This window comes from Lynx rufus, unplaced genomic scaffold (assembly GCF_022079265.1).
Source record: "Lynx rufus isolate CCGP_SWC_20201006 ecotype Redwood Valley unplaced genomic scaffold, mLynRuf1.p SCAF_8, whole genome shotgun sequence".
Classification (NCBI taxonomy): Eukaryota; Metazoa; Chordata; class Mammalia; order Carnivora; family Felidae; genus Lynx; species Lynx rufus.
The window spans coordinates 103,723,535-103,746,154 of record NW_025814896.1 but is presented as its reverse complement, the minus strand read 5'-3'; the positions used below and the strand labels follow the sequence as shown (position 1 = coordinate 103,746,154).

General features: G+C 36.7%; 1 protein-coding gene across 2 annotated transcripts in view; it reads right to left on the bottom strand.

Moving 5' to 3' along the window:
- Nucleotides 1-22,620, bottom strand: part of ANAPC1 (anaphase promoting complex subunit 1) — a 95,560-nt gene that overhangs the window by 36,068 nt on the left and 36,872 nt on the right. For both annotated transcript variants that reach the window (XM_047068605.1, XM_047068606.1), the window contains 10 exons: nt 22,296-22,387; nt 21,093-21,241; nt 17,592-17,670; nt 16,741-16,777; nt 16,573-16,643; nt 13,676-13,854; nt 10,324-10,538; nt 7,947-8,065; nt 3,104-3,375; nt 527-761 (listed from right to left, as the gene is read on the bottom strand). In XM_047068605.1, the coding sequence (XP_046924561.1) occupies nt 527-761; nt 3,104-3,375; nt 7,947-8,065; nt 10,324-10,538; nt 13,676-13,854; nt 16,573-16,643; nt 16,741-16,777; nt 17,592-17,670; nt 21,093-21,241; nt 22,296-22,387 (1,448 nt within the window). The remainder of the gene's footprint in view (nt 1-526; nt 762-3,103; nt 3,376-7,946; nt 8,066-10,323; nt 10,539-13,675; nt 13,855-16,572; nt 16,644-16,740; nt 16,778-17,591; nt 17,671-21,092; nt 21,242-22,295; nt 22,388-22,620) is intronic.

The following is a 22,620-nucleotide window of genomic DNA, read 5'->3' as shown; positions in this document are numbered from 1 at the left end:
GATACTAAATTTATACTTTTAGGGGCACCTGGGTGGCTCAGTTGGTTAAGCATCCAGCTCTTGATTTCCGCTCAGGTCACGATCTTGTGATTCGTCAGTTTGATCCCCACATCAGGCTCTGCGCTGACAGTGTACAGCCTGCTTGGGATTCTCTCTCCCACTCTCTCTGCCCCTCACTGACTCGTGCGAGCACATGCATGCACGCTCTCTCTCTCTCAAAATAACTAAAACTTAAAAAAAAAAAAAAAAGGTACTGAGAGAAAAAAAAAAGACCAAAGGTTACCTCATTAAATATGATCTGGACCTCAACAATGGGCTCACCAAATAAACATGCAAATTAATAATCTGCACATTAATATCAGTCTCAGAAAATATTACTTTTTTTTTAATTAGTACGAGAATATTCTAACAAAAGCTACTATTTTTCCCTTAATTTTTATGATTTTTACTATCATTTTTACTTTGGCTCCTGCAGAGTGGAAAATGTATGCTTGCTTATGAAGACACAGCACTATTAATACCATACCTATCTCAGCCAACAGGACTTCCGCAGTGTGCCTGTGAGCTGTCCCCTGATATACAAGGCCAATGCCAACCACTGCAGCCACCTGGACATTATGAGGAACATCAAGCTCTGTGGACGTTGGGGGTAAGAGGGCAGGAATGTGAATGCTAAGAAGCCGAGTAATTGACATATCCATGGTGCCCAGTTTAGCAGCAGAAACACCAAGGAGCAGTCCAATGCTTGTCATTTCATGACCCTAAGGTAGAAAGTAGAATGAAATGTAAATCACTACCAAAACAAATATGTAGTCTTAAATACAGTACTGCCTGCCAGTACTTTCAGTAAGCAATTTTACTGACAGGCAGAGTGAGAAGTGACAATACAACAGCAAACTAAACAGACGTAGTTCTTTTCTCTCACAATGCTAGTGCCCCAATGGAGGAAAAAAGCGTTGGATTAAAATATACAAATATATTATTTAAAAGGCAGTATACTGAGAAGGCACAAAATAATATGAAGTAGTATTTTTAAAAAGCCTAATTTAGATTAGGAGGAGCTGGAGAATTATTAAGAATCTCTGAAGAAGTAAAATTTACAATAGGACCAGAAGGATTAGTACAAATTAGCCAGGAAAAGTAGTGGAAAGGGAGGAAATTAGCTTTAGAAAGTAAGAGAAAATGAGGTCAGGTGAGAGAACATGTAAATGGCTCTGATGTGATTCAGAAAATAAACCTTCACATTAACGGTTAGGTGACCACAAGATGCCATGACAACTCAATGAGAAATGAATAGTCTTTTCAGAAAATGGTGCTGTGATCATTGTAGACCACATGCAAAAGAATAAAGTTGGACTCCTTCCTTACATCATTCACAAAAATTAACTCTAAAATGGATCACAGAACTAAATGTAAGAGCTAAAACTATAAAACTCCTGGAAGAAAGCACAGGTATAAATGCAACAGGACCATGGGTTAGGCAATGAAATATGATACCAAAGCACAGCAATTAAAAAAATAAATGAGGTGCGCCTGGATGGCTCAGTCGGTTGGGTGTCTGACTTCAGCTCAGGTCATGATCTCACAGTGTGTGAGTTCGAGCCCTGGGTTGGGCTCTGTGCCGACAGCTCAGAGCCTGGAGCCTGCTTTGGATTCTGTGTCTCCCTCTCTCTCTGACCCTCCCCTGCTCACATGCTGTCTCTCTCTCTCTCTCTCTCTCTCTCAAAAATAAATTTAAAAAAAAATTTTAATAAAAAAATTAAAAAGTAGATGAACTGGACTTCATTAAAATTAAAAACTTTTGTGCTTCAAGGATACCATCAGAAAGCGAAAAGTCTGCCCACAGAATAGGAGAAAATTTTTGCAAATCACTTATCTGTTAATGAACTTAGTATCTAGAATATATAAAGAATACAACTTGGTTAAGACAACCCAATTTTAAAATAAAGGATCTGAACAGACATTTCTCCAAAGAAGACTTACAAATGGTGTATGAACACATGAAAAGATGCTCAACATCATTAGCCATCAGGGAAATGCAAACCAAAACAAGAAGATATTACTTCACACCTACTAGGATGACTACAATTAAAAAGACAGACAAGTGTTGGCAAGAATGCGGAGAAACTAGAATCCTGATGTATTGCCGGTGGGATCGTAAAAAGGTACAGCCACTCTGGGAACAGTTTGGTAGTTCCTCAAATTTAAACAAACATTTACCACATGACCCAGCAATTCTACTCCTAGGAATATATCCAAGAGAAATGAAAACATACATCCACACAAAAACATGCATGTGTTTACAGCATCACTAATCATAACAGTTAGAAAGTAGAAATAACCCAAATATCCACTAACTGATGAATGGATAAATACAGTATATCCATACAATGGAGTATCTACTGAGCAATAAAAAAGAATGAAGTGCTAATACATGATACAACATGAACAAACCTTGAAAACATTATGGTAAGACAAAGAAGCCAGTCATAAAAGACCACCTATTTTATGATTCCATTTATATGAAAGGTCCAGAATCAGTAAATCCATAGAGACAGAAAGTAGACCTGTGGTTGCCAGAGGCTAGAGGGAAAAGGGAATGGAGTTACTGCTATTGGCTATGAGATTCCTTTATGGACTGATGAACATGTTCCAAAATTAACAACAGTAATGGATATACAATTCTTTGAATACACTAAAAACCACTGAATTGTAGACTTTAAATGCGTGAATTTTTATGACATAAAAATGGAAGAGTTCACACCAAGAGAAAGAGTTTGGTTTGCCAAGCTCTGATGTGAAAAAATGTGGTTTACCAAGAAGCTCAAATGGCCAGTCCCTATGGTTGGAATGTGGAGAGCAAGGGGATGAGAAATACAAAGCAAAGTTGGACGAGTGGGATCACATAGGCTCCTGGAATGTGTATCAAGAGCAATGCAAAATCTTTAAAAAGTTTTGACACGGGAAGTCTTTAGAAAGATCACTCTGCCTGCTGTGAGAACAATGGATTTAGAGGAACAAAAATAAAGAAGAGCAAACAGAACGATTAGGAGCTACTGCAGTGGCCCAGGTGAGGCACAATGCCAGGAGCTGAGAGTCTCACCTTGGTCAAGTAGTCATGGATATTGAGAGTAGCCAGCTTGGTAAGGTGCCCATTCAGACCCAGGGCCATGAGAAAGCCAGCATATTCATTGGCTAACTCAGCATGCTTAGGCTTATTATAAACAATCCAAGCTGAGTCGATCTGGGAGGCAGGGGCTATCTTCAGGCCAGCAGCCACACCATTGTGGAAGCTGGCCCAGCTTGTCATGTTGGGAGGCACATCGATGTTTCCACTGTTAAGGTCTACTGTTGTGTTCCGAGGAGGGGCCCGTCCTATTCAGGCAAACGAATTTAAAATTGAGAGAGTAATAATTCATAAATCCGTAATTATTCAATTTAGATTTTGAAAACGAGATTACCTTTTCTACATTTGAAACCCTTAACCCCATAGTAGTTGGAATGATATTAGGTTACTGTGAGTACTTAAACTTTTACACATGTACGTCAAACCTGATTCAAGGTGGAAGAATACTACTTGTTTAAAATAATTCATTATCTGAAACTGGACCACTTTTTTACATCATATATAAAAACAGACTCCAAAGGATTAAAGATCTAAATGTAAGAAGTGAAACCAAAAAACTCCTAGAAGAGAACATAGGCAGTAATTTCTTTGATATCAGCCAAAGCAACATTATTCTAACCATGTCACCTAAAGCAAGGGAAACAAAAGCAAAAATAAACTAGTGGGATGACATCAAAATAAAATGCTTTGGTACAGCAAAGGAAACCATCAACAAAACAGAAAGGCAACCTACTGAATGGGAGAAGATATTTGAAAATCATATATCTGATAAGGGGTTAATATTCAACTTCTACAAGTCAACATCAAAAAAAAATCTAATTAAAAATGGGCAGAGATTCTGAATAGACATCTTTCCAAAGAAGACATACAGATGGCTAACATATATGAGAAGACATTCAACATCACCAATCATCTGGGAAATGCAAATCAAACCCACAGTGAAATATCACTTTACACCTATCAGAATGGTTAGAATCAAAAAGACAAGAATTAACAAATGTTAACAAGGATGTGGAGAAAAAGGAACCCTTGTGCATTGTTAGTGAGAATGTAAATGTGGAAAACACTATGGAAGTTCCTCAAAAATTTAAAAACAGAATACCATTTAATCCAGTAATTCCACTACTGGGTATTCACTACCCCTCAAAAACAAAAGCATTAATTTGAAAAGATACATTCACCCCTATGCTTACTATAGTATTATGTACAATAGCCAAAATATGAAAGCAGCCCAAGCATCCATCAACAAATGAATAAAGATGTAGCGTGGGCACGCACATACACACATACACACACAAAGACACACGCACACACACACAGAGGAATTTTGCTCAGCCATTAAAAGGTATGAGATCGTGCCATTTACAACAACATGAATGAACCTAGAAGGTATTACGCTAAGTGAAGTAAGTCAAACAGATAAAGACAAATACTATACAATCTCACTTATATGTGGAATCTAAAAAACAAAAGAAATGAATAAACAAAGAGCAGAATCAGACCTATAAATACAGAGAATAAAGTGATGATTACTAGAAAGGAGGGGAATAGGGCAATGGCCAAAATGGGTGAAGGAGAGTGGGAAGGAGATACAGGCTTCCAGTTATATAATGAGTAAGTCACAGAAATAAAAGGTGCAGCATTGGGAATATAGTCAATGGTATTATAACAACATTCTATGGTGACAGATGGTACCTATACTTGTGGTGAGGATAACATACAGTTATTGAATCACTACGCTGTACACCTGAAACTAATGTAACATTATGTGTCAACTCTACCCCCCAAAAATAATAATAATTATTTTAAAAACAAAATAATTCATCATCCTTTTGCTAAAATACATGGGGCTAGAATCAGATAACTGATGCCAATTTAACTTTAATCAGATCTGATTAGGATACCTACTGCTTTGAAATTTTTCTTTCAAACAGAAAAAAGCTTATTAAAAAAAAAAAAAATGAGGAGGCACCTGGGTGGCTTAAGGGTCCGACTCTTGATTTCAGCTCAGGTCACAATCTCATAGTTCGTGAGTTTGAGGCCCACATTGGGCTCCACGCTGACAACGCAGATCCAGCTCAGGATTGTCTCCCTCTCCCTCTGCCCCTTCACAACATGCTCACACATACACGTTCTCTTTCTCTCTCTCAAAATAAATAAATGAAAAAAAAAAGTTCTAGGGAGTCCCTGGATGGCTCAGTTGGTTAAGCATCTGACTTCGGATCAGGTCGTGATCTTGCAGTTTGTGAGTCAGCCCCGCATCGGGCTCTGTGCTGACAGCTGAGAGCCTCGAGTCTGTTTCGGATTCTGTGTCTCCCTTTCTTTCTCTGCCCCTCCTCCGCTCACTCTCCGTCTCTCTCAAAAATAAACAAACATTAAAAAAAAAAAACAGGTCTAAAAAATAATAAAATGGGGCGCCTGGGTGGCTCAGTTAAGAATCCATATGACTTTGGCTCAGGTCATGATCTCACAGTTCGTGAGTTTGGGCCCTGCGTCTGGCTCTGTGCTGACAGCTCAGAGCCTGGAGCCTGCTTCCGATTCTGTGTCTCCCTCTCTCTACACCTCCCCTGCTCACCCTCTGCCTCTCTCTCAAAAATAAATAAACATTAAAACAAATAAATTTAAAAAAGTGTTCATGATGCTATGCTCTCTTAGAATTCCTTGAGTCTTTTGGTTTTGATCTACACTGTGTACTGGCAAATACAAATTCTTTTTATATCTTTAATGTTCTGTATTAATTAAGTCACGCCATGGATGAATGTTTAAGTATTCCAAATATTGCACAAAATTGCACAGTTCACTACACGTTTGAAAATATGGTTTTAAAGGAGTTCTGAAGTTATGTAAAATAAATTTCAAATAGATGCATAATGTCTTAATTGGAGTTGGTATACATATACATACACACAAAGTAAAATATGTTTGTCTTACTTTGTGTACCTAAGAGCTATCTCAAATGCTGGTGCATGACAGCACCACACAGGGTGACAAGTTCATGAAGTATACTTTTACTTTCTCAAAAGGCAGAAAGATTAATAATGAAAAAACTCACTTTCTAAGACAATTCATCATATGCATAAGACAGAGTATTTACACACAAGAGAAAATGACAGGCAAAGGCTAAAACAAATTTTCTTCAATAAGAATAACAACACACAAAAGTACAAATAGGGTGTAACAGTGTGAGTTAAAGAGCTGTTTATTCTAAGAAAGTATCTTTTCCTAAATTAACTTACTATTAAAACAAGATAATAGGTTTTTGGGGGGGGAAGAGCTTGCCAAAATGGCTAAATAAAAGTTTGGATGAATGTCAGAACATGCAAATTTGAATATACAAATTTAATTAAATGTATTCAGAAAACAAAAAAGAGGATTCATGTATTTATATTGTAACACCCACCCAAGCATCACTGCCCAGATTTAATACATTTTAACATTTGGCAACCTTGCATGAGATTATTTTCTTTTTAACCCAAATTCTTTATATGAAAACCTTCAAACAGTTGAAAGACTAATAGAATGAACACCTATATACCCTGTTGTCTAAGATTCAGTAATTAGTCAAATTTTGCCATTCTGCTTCATCTCTAAGAGGGAGAACAATTCAAATACTGAAGGTAATTCTGCTTGCTGTATCTCTAAATAAGATTAGGGCTCCAGAACAGATATAATAAGATGAAAATGTGTTCTTCTCTCATTTTCCGTATGCTACTAAATGTGTAAGATCTCCACATATCTAAGTGGGACCCTGGATTTTATTAAATTGTGCAACTTAAAACACCGTGGAATTATATTTCCATATATTATATATATTACTGCATGTATAATATATATATTTTGTAGAGGTCTCATGAAACCACACATATTATAGTTCAGGAATTTTCAATGATAATTTCAATGTACACAACCGGCACCTTGAGAACATATTCAAACTAGCATTAGGTGAGCATGCACTATAAAACCCACTGTAACCCATAATATTGAGAAATGAACACACTTCCATCTCACAGAAATAAAGATCCACACAACCAATCAGAAAGGTAATTTAACAATATGTTATATCAAAGCCTTAAAATCTTGCTGTCCTAGGAATTCCACTTTTAAAGCAATTAAACTAAATGATTACACCCTCCTGACAACATGTTTATAATAGCAAAAAAATGGTAACTTCCAACAAAACCAGGTTGTTTACATAAACTATATTCCATTAAATAAAATACTCTGGAGCAAACAAAAAATCAAGTTGTTGATTAAAAACGTGTATACAAATACCTACCTACCTACACATATACACAATATAATTGTACACCTATGTTTGGTAGGTATGAAAGGATTCTCCCTCTACAGTAAATTTTAGAACAATTTCTAAAACAGATTCAAATTTGCTGATAATTAAGCACATATAAAATTATAAAATAGAAAAAACTGAGAACCATATATACCAAAATGTTAACACCAATGAACCCTACCAAGTGAGACTACTGTACTTGAGCATTTACATATTCTACTTTAAGATTATTTAAAGTTCAATAACCTCACCATTATCAGTATCTTTCTAAACTTTCCCAAGTGCCTTTTTATATCATGAAATGGTTTCATTAAAAGCAAAACTTAGTAACAGGCTCCATGCTACGTCCCTCAATGTTACTGTGCTTTGCTATTTGAGCTTTGACAACCACTAGAGTAGCTATTAATAATATATGAAATCACTGGGGATAGAAAGAACACTTCTTTGGTTTTAACTAAAACAATTCAACAACGCCACTAAAAATAATACTTAATCATTTTCCTTTCTTGCTGAGCACAGAATTTAACATACCAGTCAAATTCAATTTAGGAATAGGCAGTGGTTCCGTTGGAACAGGATGGTATGAAAACAAGGTAAACATTCCTCGTCCTACGGGAAGGGCCATAGTTCGCTGACACAACTGGAGCAATCTATAATTAAAATCAAAACCAACATGTGAAAAACCTTTAAGCAAAAAGAAACTGGAATGTAATCTGTAGGAAAGTATTCCAAAAGAAGAAGTGCTGGTAAGATGAAATCACATCAAAGTAAATCCAAACAAAGATGTGATCCAAACGTGGTTATTCTCATTTTAATACTCTGTTCCCCTTAGAAATTCTAAGAGAGAGATGCATTTCCTTTCTTTTCATATTTGCTTTGAGTGAAAACCAGATGGGCTATAAATCAAGCCAACCCTCCCTGGACATCCACAAAGAGAAATGTAAAATTCCACTCTGATGCTAACCTGCTCAAAGGAAAATGTTGTATGTTTTGGGTTTCCTCGTTTTGTTATTTTCAGACTAACTGCATCCACTACATCTCTGGGATCCTCCTCCCATCCTTTCTGCCACCAAAGCCTGAGTAGTGCTACCTCTGTGGCCTGTACACAGGAAAGGAAAGAAACTCCCTATATTGGAAGCCAATGGATTTCATAGTGTCTCCAGGGAAAAAATAATTAGTTTCACTTACATGATGGCCAAGATTTATAGGATTAATAGCATTATAAATCAGTTATATTCAAGGTTAAAATGGCTTCAGTGGGCTCTAGTTTGAAACTAATACACCACTCTTGTTTCTATATTAAATCCTGTTCCATGTAGCCCCTTAAAAAGAAAAATCAAACAGAAATTGTGGAAGTAGGGGCATTTATAATCAGGAAACAAACACTTAACACAAGTTATATCTGAAGACACAAAAAAATCCCTTCAGAGGCTTTTTCTCTGCAGACAAAGCTATTCATAAGCACGTTCTCTAACTGTATACACATACAGCTTTTCTAATTTTTTGGTGAAGAAAATTTGCTATCCTAAGATTCTTTAGGAACAATGCCCCACGTTAATTTAGAATCGGAAAAATTCAAGGCAATCCCATAGAATGTTTTTAGCAGAAACCTTAAATATAATCCACAAAACTGTGATAACGGAAACAATACTGTAATCCTTTCTATTTAAGATGTCACTGATTATAAGACGCATCACTGTTTCATGAGGCACTAAAAAAATATTGCCAATTAAACTATAATACCTATTGACTAAAAAACATATTCTGATTTCAGAGATATTAAAAGGTAAAAAAAAAAAAAACTAGCATTGTATCAATGAACTCAGTTAATAATCATGGCTAACTGCGTTCAGCTTTACTACATACTGTGTTCTAACCACTACGTAGAAATAACTCACTGTACACACAGAGCAACCTTGTGATGTACGAATGCTACAATTATGCCTATTCTTATAGTTGAGGCAACAAGAAGTTAAGTAATTCATCCAAAGATACCCAGCGGATAGTGGCCAACCTAGGCTTTCACACAACTTCTCTGTCACTCAATCTCCTCTATTACCTAGGTATATATGGAGAGGAAAGTGTGAGAGGAAGATTATGACTAATTCAGATCTTCAGCACCCTGAGGCTAAGTGTGGATGGTCCTTCCCCTTAAAGCAGTACCACAGTAAGCAAAGTTAAGGAGAACCAGAAAATCATAGTGGAAAAATTACAGAGGATAGATACAAAGCAAGTTAACAGGACAGGAAAGAATTTTAAAATATAAGTGGAATTGTCCCAAGGCAACAACCCTGAAATGTCACAGAATGGGTACTACTGAGTCTTACAATTACCAACAGAAATAATGTATGTTAGAGAATGGCAGCAGAGAAGTTTCAGAGAGTATTACTGATCAGATCAGAAAAAAAACTTACTGGTATAAGTTTAAACTACACTAAAAACTTTATATTAAGCAAAATGGTCTTAGAGTCACCTTTTCTAAATAGCACATAGCTATATTTCGAGAGGAGGGTCACTTATGTCATCAGATACTCTTACGTTTCAAATACTTTGAAAAAATGTTATGGTTTACCAAGTTTCAACAAAAACTTAAAATACATGGTACTTTTAACTCCGAAGTATCTTTTTAGGGTTTTAAAGCACAAAAAAACATTGACAAGAGGGGCGCCTGGGTGGTTTAGTCCATTAAGTGTCTGACTCCTGACCTCAGCTCAGGTCATGATTTCATGATTCGTGGGATTGAGCCCCGCGTCATGCTCTGCTCTGACAGTGCAACCCCTGCTTGGGATTCTCTCTCTGCCTCTCCCCCATGTGTGCACTTTCTCTCTCTCAAAATAAATACATAAACGTTAAAAAAAAAAAACAAAAAAAAAAACACCGACAAGAGATAATGACATGTTTCCTTTACCTGTTTTCTTTTTCCTCAATAAACTCATGGTCACTGAGTTCTGGATACTGTACTACATTGACACGGACAGGATGCGCACTTTGAAGAAGTCTTCGCACGTCCTGCACCCTTAAATCTTCACTCCATATTAATGACATAACTTCCTGATTCATGTCATTCATGCCATCATCTTCCTCCTCAGTTTCTGTTCCTGAAGGAACATCTGATGAGAGCACCTGAGTAACAGACTTGGTTGTAATAATTTAAAAACCAACCACCATGCACTCACTGAACACAAAGATATATAGGATGATGTACTACGACTCTATCAGTACAGAGAACAAAGCTGGTTTGGGTACCCAGTGTATACTGGGACTTAGATCTAGAAGTCTTTTTTAAAAGTACAATCATATTGCTCACTTGAGAAAATTCTTTATTGAGCTAAGGGAAAAAACATTAGATTTAGGACAATAGTCAGCTGACTCCATTAGAGAAACATTCTAAATAAATAATAAAAATATAACTATATCCTAAATGTTCTAAAAAGGAAACAAATTACTAGAAACCCACTCACTATTACTGAAGAACCCAGGCTAACTTAAATAATATCTTTGATTAATATAAGCAGAAGAAAACAACCTGGAAGGGTATATACCAAAGACTGGAAGAAGTTAACAGTACTTTCTTACTTTAGTACTTTAAAATGGATCATAATTGATTTTCACTTTTTTATAAGGATGTTTCTTAATTGGATTTCTTAATCAGACTGCAGCAAAACAAGCGAGAAGGGTTAATCCCTTGATTATCATTCTTTCTCAGAAGCTCAGCATGTGCTTTCATATGAAGCCTTCCCCATCCAGATAATTCAATCACACTTCAACCTAGATATGAATAGCATGAAATCTTCTCATTTTCTCTCAAGGATTTTATACTCCTTTAACAAAAAATTAATTCCATTTAAAATGCTAATGTTTTGACATTTAATGTGGAAGCAACATTAGCTGGAAAAAAAATAATAGATATGATTAACCAATCCTTCTTACTTAGTTCATAAATATTCATTATGGTTCCTATGGAATATCTAATTTTGAAAAAAACTATATTCTAATGGGTCAGTTTGCTATAAAGTATAGACCCAAATAGCCAATGCACTGAAAATAGAAGAGTTATAAAAGGTAGTCTCAAATAACTGAACAAATTGAATTTAGACAGAATTACTTAAAATCACACCTAAATACAAATCAAAGATTATCAATATCATTTGGTTTTAGTGCTAATGATGTTAAACTGCTCTCAGTAACAAAACAAGTCTAAATACTAAAATTTATCTTGGTAAAGAAAAGGATCATCATATTATTAGCAAAAAAAAAAAAATGGTTTTCTGTTTAGAACAAGACAAATAGTAATTCAACTAAGAGCTGTTATACAAGTATAGATAAAAAGCAAGATATGCTGGGCCAACGCTGCTGGAGATGGGATCCATGGCAACAGCTTCTGTCACAGACCCAGCAGGCAAATTGTGATACAGACTCGGAAGGTCTGAAGAAGCATTAATAGCCTAAGACCTAATGTGGATTATAAATAGTTACATTTTGATTAATATGTTCAAAAGCTAGTAAGTGATGAGGCAAATGTGTGCTATTCTCTTAGGGATATAAACAGAGTTGAAGAGTCACCTAGAGTGGAAAAACCATCCCAGAATCCTCTCTGATCCTCAGGGTAATGCAATACTACCATTTTTTTTTAAGCTAAATAGAGTTCTAAAAGAAGTACCAGAAATTCCATTTTTAAGTTTTAAAAGAGACTGATTTTAAAAGAGAGATTAGAAAGTAATGATGTATTTGATTTTCTATTGGTAGTCTTCTCAGAACCCATTCTTTATAAAAGCAGACTGGGGGGGGGTGGGTGCCTGGGTGGCTCAGCTGGTTAAGCATCCAACTTGGTTTTGGCTCAGGTCATGATCTCACAGTTAAGTTGGTGAGTTTGAGCCCCACGTTGGGATCCACAGTAACAGCACGGAGCCTGCTTAGGATTCTTTGTCTCTCCCGCTCTCTCTGCCCCTCCCCCATGTGCGGGCACACTTTCTCTCTAAAAATAAATAAATAAACTTTTAAAAAATGAAGTAAAAGCGCAGGAATGCAAACTGGTGCTGCCACTCTGGAAAATACTATGGCGGTTCCTCAAAAAATTAAAAATAGAACTACCCTATGACCCAGCAACTGAACTAACCAGGTTTTATCCAAGGGATACAGGTATGCTGTTTCAAAGGGGTACATGCACCCCAATGTTTACAGCAGCGCTATCAACAATAGCCAAAGTATGGAAAGAGCCCAATGTCCACTGACGGATGAATGGATAAAGAAGATGTGATACACACACACACACACACACACACACACACACACACACACACACACAATGGAGTATTACATGGAAATCAAAAAGAATGAAATCTTGCCATTTGCAACTACGTGGATGGAACTAGAGGGTATTATGCTAAGCGAAATTAGTCAGAGAAAGACAAATGTCATATGACTTCACTCATATGAGGACTTTAAGACACAGAATAGATGAACGTAAGGGAAGGGAAGCAAAAATAATATTGAAACAGGGAGGGGGACAAAATATAAGAGACTCTTAAATATGGAGAACAAAGAGGGTTGCTGAAGGGGTTGTGGGAGGGGGGATGGGCTAAATGGATAAGGGCCATTAAGGAATCTACTCCTGAAATCACTGTTGCACCATATGCTGACTTGGATGTGAGTTAAAAAATATTAAAAATAATAATAGTAATAATAATAATAATAATAATAATAATAATAATAAAAAGAGTAAAAGCAGATTGGAAGACTGACAAAGGACAGAATTTCAGGAGGGATAATCTAAGACATCTTCTAAACAACTTTAGTGTCTCTTATCCCAGCTCCCAAAGAACTTTTTCCTGCGGCTTCAGTTTTATGTGATTAAACATGTATTTACATCTATTTCAAAGGTTAAAATCGAGAAATTCACATCAAAAAAAGTAGGAAAGAGAAAATAGTTACATATTCAAAATGAGGCTATTAACTACGAAAGTAGTTACTTACCAATTTCACTACCAACAAGTAGAGAAAGAGTCATGGTACTGGATGTATACACTCAGCACTTGTCCTAACTCAAAAGCAAAGTCTAGGCAAAACAGAGCCTTCACAAAATCTCTGTTCCCATGTCAATTCATACATAAGAGTATCTGCCCAATTATAAACCCCATGGCATAAAACATAAAAGACAAACTGATATATACACTTGGAAAAAGACTTAAGAGAAAAATGAAGATTTCTACTTCGATTTTGAGACTAAACCTGAACTTTGAACTTTCAGTGTTAATACTCACAGATTTCCCTTTGGGCAAGTTTCCTTCGCAGGCCTGTTTGGACAGATCCTGCCGTCCGATCAGGAGACAGACAGCTTCTGGCCAGTCTGAAGCAGGCTGTTCACGACAGTGGTAAATTGCATCTCTGATGGGAAGAGCAATTCCAAAGGGAAGAGTTTCCAAGTCTCTTAAAGTGAAACCTTGTGATGAAAGGAAAGGAGAACATTTTTCATTCAGACCTGCTATTGTCCCAATTATCCTCTGTCTGAAATTAATCAATATCTATCCTGACAAATAAAAAGAGAAATCTATTTCATTCACCTTACTACCAGACTAATGTCTTAACATCAGGGATTAGTATAAAAGGTCTCTTTAAAAGAACTAAAAACCTTCAGAAAAAGAGAAACAACCCAACAGGAAAGACAGGAAGGACAAAAAGACATTTCCCAAAAAAGAAACACAAATGGTCAATAAACATATGAAACGATGGTTTATTTCCTGAGTGATCAGGAAAGTTCAAATTAAAAACTACTAAATATATAATTTCATTCACTTGACAGACAAATATTAAAGTAAATCAACACCAAGTGTTGGCAACTATGTAGAAAAATAGTAATTCCCATCCACAGTTGGTAGTGGTATAATCACTTTGGAAAACACGCAGCATGTACACATAGGTCCACCCCTTATGGTCCATTAACAGCCATACAGAAATTTGTGTACATGTGCACCAGGACACAAGTATTAACATACTGATTAGCAACGCTATTCACTATGACAAAAAAAGGGTAGGGAGGAAACAGCCCAACTGCTATCATCAATAGAGTAAACTGGAATATATTAAAACCATAGAGTATAGAGTAGTGAAAATGAATGATCTACTGCTACATGAGTTAATACGGATGAATTGAGTGAAAAAAATAATTTATATCTACATTCATTTATATGAAGTTCAAAGACCTACAACACTAAGCAACAGATAAAGATGATAAAACTATGGGGGCGCCTGGGTGGCTCAGTTGGTTAATGATCCAACTTCGGCTCAGGTCATGATCTCACAGTTTGTGAGTTCGAGCCCCATATCCGGCTCTGTGCTGACGGCTCAGAGCCTAGAGCCTGCTTCAGATTCTGTGTCTGCCTCTCTCTCTGCCCTTCCCCTGCTCATGCTCTATCTCTCCCTCTCTCTTAAAAATAAATACACATTTAAAAAAAAAAAAAAAGATGATAAAACTATGAAAGTAATGAGGGAACGGGGCGCCTGGTGGCTCAGTTAAGCGAACAACTGGCTTGGGTCATGATCTCGTGGTTCGTGGGTTCGAGCCCCACATCAGGCTTGTGCTGACAGCTCAGGGCCTGGGGCCTGCTTCAGTTGCTGTGTCTCCCTCTCTCTCTGCCCCTCCCTTGCTCTCTCTCTCTCTCTCTCTCTCTCTGAAAAATAAGCATTTAAAAAAAGAAAAAAGAATGAGGGAAGGTAATAAAAAACCTTGGTAGGGCCGTGGTTACCTGCAGCAGTAGGCTGTGTGAGAGGAAGATATCACACGGAATGGACATGCAAGGGCCTTCTAGTACACTAGCAATGTTCTACTTATAATGGTAGGTGACCTCTAAACATACACATTTTATGCATTCTTTTATATTATACCATACTTCATATTTAAAATTTTCAAGACCTTAGGTAAATTAAAATTTATTTTTCCTATAACGAATTTCTCAATTTTATACTATTATATATTATTTATTAATATTGGAAGTTGATTAATTATTGAGGTAAAAATGTTCCCTTCTACGAGAATAACACTTTTATTAAATATCATATGATATACAAATGGACCGAACTAACTCATCTAATATTTTTCAGCACAGGTATCTTATCTGTAATACTATACAATAATATTGTAATTTTCATGAGAGCATATTTAAAACAACAGTGAAAAACTAAGTCGTTTAGAATAGTCTTTAAATAAGAACTCAGACATCCTGTAATATTCATTACACCATTATTTTATAACAGACTATACTATAACATTGTCATTTTTTATATCTTCATATCCATAATTTAAAATTTTTAGTTCTTTATTTTCAAAAAAAAAAAAAAAAAAGGTCTTTAGTATTTTACTCCATTTAAATCCTAAGAGCACTGGCTTTGAGAAAAGAGAACAGGGAACTCCTTTCCTCCCTTTCCCTCTTTCCAGCTATATCCTCATCTTGGAGCCTAAACCACTAGCCTATATTCTTCAAAAGCACACCCTGAAGTGTTTGTACAATTACTTTACAATTAGCCAGAAATACTTTCTTTTTTTAAAATTTTTTTTTTTTTCAACGTTTATTTATTTTTGGGACAGAGAGAAACAGAGCATGAACGGGGGAGGGGCAGAGAGAGAGGGAGACACAGAATGGGAAACAGGCTCCAGGCTCTGAGCCATCAGCCCAGAGCCTGACGTGGGGCTCGAACTCACGGACCGCGAGATCGTGACCTGGCTGAAGTCGGACGCTTAACCGACTGCGCCACCCAGGCGCCCCCAGAAATACTTTCTGATATCTGAGTATTACAACGGCTTCAAGTCTGTACGTGTAGTGATTACAGTTCTCCATTCTAAGGCCAGTCCACATAGCTACAGCTTTAACTGGCCTAAGGTGAAGCAAATAAACATTTCTGACCCATCAAGAGATAAAAGCTGGTATACTAGGTATTATAATACAGAAGGTATGACATGGTCAGGGAAAGGAAGTGAGGCTTGAAGTGCCATAACACTGGTCCTGCAGGATCCTTTCATAGAACGAGAGTCCCTCTCTTCTGCTTCCCAGTTCTAGCTCGCTGTGAAGAAGCATGGCCTACTGAACAAGGAGGTGTCCAGGGAAAGCAGGGGGTTCTCACCAGTATCTCAAAGACACATAAAAAGTAACAAAGACTACCTTACCTACATCAGTCATCCAGACGACTAATCGTTCCGCTAGACTAGAAACTGATGTAGAATGCCTGAAACTAAACCTGTAAGAGAATAAAACACAAAAATATTAAAAAGAATAGTAAGATGCAATAATGTTTTATATTTTTAATATAAAAGCATCATCTGAATAAAAATCACCTGTTTTCTTCTTGTTCTGCTTGTGACTTCTGGGGGGCTAAAAGGCAATGAAAAGGAAATTTTATTTTGATAGTTATCCTGATAAAGAGAACATATAACAGAAGACACTTGGAAATGAAAATTCAAACAACTCCTAAAAAAAAGGTAAGCAGTCCTCTGGTAGGCTGGAAAGTATAATAATTTCCCTGAGGCCAAAATAGTCCTTTTTTGATAGCCATCTGCGCACCAGGAATCTGTGTTCTCACCAGAAAATGACCGCGCTGGCACTCTGATCTTGGGTTTCATTACCTCCAGAACTGTGAGAAATAGTTTGTTGTTTAAGCCACTTAATTTATGGTACATTTAGTACAGAGGCTCACACCGACTAAAACAGAACCTGAATAGAGAAACTTATAAAAATAACTGACTTAAACTCAATTATGTCAATAATTTCATTAAATGTAAATTAATACTCTGTGGTAGGCCAAATAATAGTCCTCAGAGATGTCTATGCCTGGTTCCTGGAATCTTTGAATATGTTACTGTACTTTGCAAAGGGGATACTGAAGACAGTAAGATTAAGATTATGGACAAAAAATAAAATTAAAATAAAATAAAATAAGTCCTTTTTACATACATTGAAAAAATGTAAAATTTGTTAGATCTGAAGTACTCCTGGTCTCTGAAAATTAGCTATAAACCACAGACAAGAACAGTGCAAAAGGCCACCACTAAAATGAGGCAAGACATGGCCTCTAGAACACTTAGGAAATCTTTAATTTTTTAATCTCAATTCTGATATTAACATTTGTAAAACTGTGTTTTGGGGGAAAAAAATTCATTTTGGGAAGTCTAACATTACACTGACTTACCTATAGTTATCCTGGATAAATACTGTGAAGATTCATCAGAAACAGAGCTCTCATTACCAAGTATGTAGAGTGCAATACTCTGCATAAGGAGAAAATTTACATTATTTTTCAAACGAATGACGTATAATTACAAAGAGGAAAATTCATCTATTTTAGGTGTACAGCTTTGAGTGTTGACAACATACAATAATACAATCACTACTACAATCATGATGTGGAACACTTCTATCACACCAAAAAGCTCCCTGCACCCTTTGTAATCAATCTACTCCTCCTACACCCAGCACAGGAAACAACTCCTGTTTTCTTTCCCTATGGTTTTGCCTATTCAACAATATCACATAAATGGAATCTTAGATTATATAAGCTTCTGTGTCCTACTTCTTCAACTTAGCATCCCTCTGAGATTCATTCACATTACTGCGTGCGTCTGTAGTTGGTTTCTTTTTATTGCTAAGTAGTATTCCATTACACAGATGTACCAAACTTTCTCCATTCATAAACTGACAAACACTTGGGTTGTTTCTGGTTAGGTGAACCCTAACCCACACCCTTCACTTTGGCCTTCAAAGTTCTCATTTGAATATTTGCTACCACCAATATCTGCACCTGCACTAAGCTTTTTTTTCTTTTCAAAGAAAGCAGCACGATTCCATTAAAATTTTACTATAACGCAGGAGAATCTTAAAAACCCTATATTCTAAACCAATACAAGCACTGCAAATGACATAGTCCTGAACCTAACTGACATCATATCTCACAAAGAAAAGTTGTAATACAAGTATCTACAAGTTGACTAACATAATTTAAGTTGGAGGCTGACCAACTTGGTATATTCTTATTTCTCTGGCTCCCCTTTGTGGCTAGCTACACATCAAGTCTCCCCCCATCCAGCAGAGTTGGACAGTACCAACATATTTGGTTTCACTTAAATGTTTCCACATAAGCATCAAGGATGTAAAAGTTCTGGAATTAACCTGCTCTTAATATTTTAGAAGTTTTTTTTTCACGGATGTATTTTGAGAGGAGGGGGAGGCGAGAGAGAGAGAGAGGGAGAGAATCCCAAATAGGCCATGCTGTCAGCATGGACTCCAATGTGGAGCTCGATCTTATGAACCGTGAGATCATGACCTGAGCTGAAATCAAGAGTCAGACGCTTTATGTATTGAACCACCCTGGCGCCCCTAAACCTGCTCTTAATATTTATAAATATATTTAATGCCACTGAATTAACTGTACACTTAAGAATAGTTAAAATATTATAAATACATATAAATACATATATAAATATGTTATGTATATTTGACTACCATTTTTTTTTTTTAAAAAAAGCAGAATTACTCTCCTGCATGTCTGTTTCAGAATCATGGGGGCTCTGAAGCCTTTCTCAACATGAAGAAAAGCAGGATGTGGAATAAAAGAAAAGACGAGCAGGGTACATAGACATTTATAGTGCAGTGATATCTGTGGAGGAAACAAAAGCATGAAATTCTCCAATAAGCCTGGGAAGGCCCCGTCTCTGGAAAGGTCCACAAAGGACCCAGGCTGCTCCAGCAAGAAGGGGATGGGAACGTGAAGGAACTCACCTTTACCAAAGTCCTTTATTTGTATCTGAAGGTTTGAGCTCAGACATGAACTAACTGAATAAGGGATGCTGGATGGGAGGTGGGCAGGAGAATGAGTTAAATGGGTGATGGGTATTAAGGAGGGCACTTGTTATGATGAGCACTGGGTGTTGTATGTAAGTGTTAAATCATTGAATTCTACTCCTGAAACCAGTATTATACTGTATGTTAACTAGAATTTAAATAAAAACTTGAGGGGCGCCTGGGTGGCGCAGTCGGTTAAGCCTCCGACTTCAGCCAGGTCACGATCTCGCGGTCCGTGAGTTCGAGCCCCGCGTCGGGCTCTGGGCTGATGGCTCGGAGCCTGGAGCCTGTTTCCGATTCTGTGTCTCCCTCTCTCTCTGCCCCTCCCCCGTTCATGCTCTGTCTGTCTCTGTCCCAAAAAAATAAATAAAAACCGTTGAAAAAAAAATTAAAAAAAAAATAAATAAATAAAAACTTGAAACATACATACATGCATATAATAAAACAATTCTGAAAAAGAAGAATAATGAAAGGAGGAATCACACAAAGCAATTTTAAGACTTACTATACAGCTACGGTAACCAAGACAGTGTGGACAGAAACACAGATCAACAAACTACAACAGACAGCCCAGAAACAGACCCACAAAAATGCGGCAAACTAATTTTTGATAAAAGTGCTAAAGCAATACAGAAAGGACAGTCTTCTCAACAAATGGTGTTAAAAATAACTGGACATCCAAATGGAATAAAAACCTCAACCTAAATCTCACATCTTATTAAAAAAAAAAATTATCAGAATGGATTCTAGATCTAAGTGTAAAGCATAAAACTATAAAACTTCTGGGAGAAATTAACTGTGAACTGAAGTTAAACAATGACATCTTAGACACCAAAAGTACTATCCATAAAAGAAAAACTGGGTAAACTGGATGCAACAAAATTAAACATTTTGCTCTGCAAAAGAAACATTAAGAAAATGATGAGACAGGACAGCTGCAAACCAGACATTTACAATCCATATAGCTGACAAAACCTCCCATCTAGAACTCTCAAAACATCATTAGCCATCAGGGAAATACAAATTAAAACTACAATGAGATACTCCTACACATCTGTCAGAATGGCAAAAATTAAAAATCATGACCGGGGCGCCTGGGCAGCTCAGTCAGTTAAGCATCCAACTCTGGATTTCAACTCAGGTCATGATCTCATCGTTTGTGAGTTCGAGCCCCACATCAGCATCTGCACCGACAGTGTGGAGCCTGTTTGGGATTCCCTTTCTCTTGCTCTCTTTCTCTGCCCCTTCCCTGTTCGCATGCATGCTCACGCTCACGATTTCTCAAAAAAAAAATGCACAAACTCAAAAAAAACTAAAATAAAATAAATAAAAATCATGACCATACCAATCACTGACATGTAGAGAAAATGAAACCCTCACAATTGATGGTGAGAATGGAAAATGGTACGGCTGCTCTGAAAACTACTATATGATCATTGATCTCACCCCTGGGTATCTATCCTTAAGAAATGAAAATTTATGTTCACACTAAAACCTAGACATGAATGTTTACTGAAGCTGTATTCATAACTGCCAAAGACTGGAACCAACTCAAATATCTTCAACGGATGAATGGGTAACCCATGTGAAACATTCACACAACGGACTAGTACTTAGCAATTAAATGCAATGAACTGCTGACACTGGCAACACCTTGGATGAATCTCAAAAGCATGTGGGAATTTTGCAGGGTAATGAAACTATTCTGTGTCCTAATTATGGTGGTGATTACATGAATCTATACATTTGCTGAAGTTCACAGAAATGTACACAAAATGAAAAAGTTAAATTTTTTGTGTAATTTTAAAAATTAAGTTTAAAAAAAAAAATAAACAAGTTAGGCAATACATACCAAGACTACAAGTCTACTTCTTTCACAGATTCCGGGGAGGTAAGGATAGGGCGGCATTCCTTCACCCTTCAGACAAGAACTCACCCACTGATAAATGCTTGGTGGCTCAGAAGTAAAAAATGATGGATGATGCATAAATCCTGTTTGACCTTTAAAATTAAACAAATGTTTATAAAGACACAAGACTACATGAAGACAATACCATTTTATTCTACAGGGAAACTGATCAATAGAATCTATCACTTGGAAACAATCAGAATAACGTTTTCCCATATTCTCCAAAATGCTTCATGTTTTCTGCCACAGTAAATAACGGACTATATTATAATATGTAGAATCTAAATGACTACTATTTTATCCCATCCCGCATTGAAATTTAGCAAATCCTTGTACTCAAGGCATATAAAGAATCTAACTAAAAAAAAAAAAAAAAAAAAAAAAAAAAAAAGGGGGCGCCTGGGTGGCGCAGTCGGTTAAGCGTCCGACTTCAGCCAGGTCACGATCTCGCGGTCCGGGAGTTCGAGCCCCGCGTCGGGCTCTGGGCTGATGGCTCAGAGCCTGGAGCCTGTTTCCGATTCTGTGTCTCCCTCTCTCTCTGCCCCTCCCCCGTTCATGCTCTGTCTCTCTCTGTCCCAAAAATAAATAAACATTGAAAAAAAAAATTTAAAAAAAAAAAAAAAAAAAAAAAGAATCTAACTAAAATTTTCTGCCCTAATCCTTATGGTGAGAAAACAAGAGATACCGAGGAGTCCACTCTAACAAGTGGGCCCCAATCTTGAGTCTCTATAACTCAGGGTTTTGGGTAAAAGAGCGGTAATGGAAATGTTCTATACTTACACTATCCAATATGGCAGCCACTAGTCTGACGTAGCTACTGAAACGTGGCTAGTGCAACTGAGGAACTGAGTTTTCAGTATGAATTAATTTAAATAACATGGTTGGTGGCTACTAATTGGACAGATCTAGGGCAAAGCCTCCTTAGCACTTAGGGATGGGTAAAATTTTTCCCACACACGAAAATTAATGTTATCTCTTACTACCAGTCAGAGATCAAACAGTACAAACTGAAACCTACTTAGTGGAAAGATACCACCTCTGACTTAAGAGACTAATGGTAAAAAATATATCTTCGGCTATTCCCCCAGAAAGATACAAGCAAAGTCACTCACTGTTTAGAAAAACTTTAATGGCACAAACACTTACCTTGATCAATTGTGCACACTTGTCCAGTAGTTCTGACAAGTGTTGGGTAATCTCTATAGTAATGATCTACATAAGGCTCCAATTTTAAATCCCTAAAATAATAACACCATATAAAAAAAGAAATCACAAGAAAGGTATTAAAGTATTTTCCCCCATAGAGTTAGGATTCACCAGTTCAACCTTTCAGTTTAAAAACTTATGGCAAAGAAGATCATCAAATCTAGAGTCTTTTTATTCTATTTCTGGACCTGAAAGTGCCCAGTATGACATATGCAACCCAAACTCCTTTTGCTAGATACATTTTATGGGGGTAAAACTAGTTTCT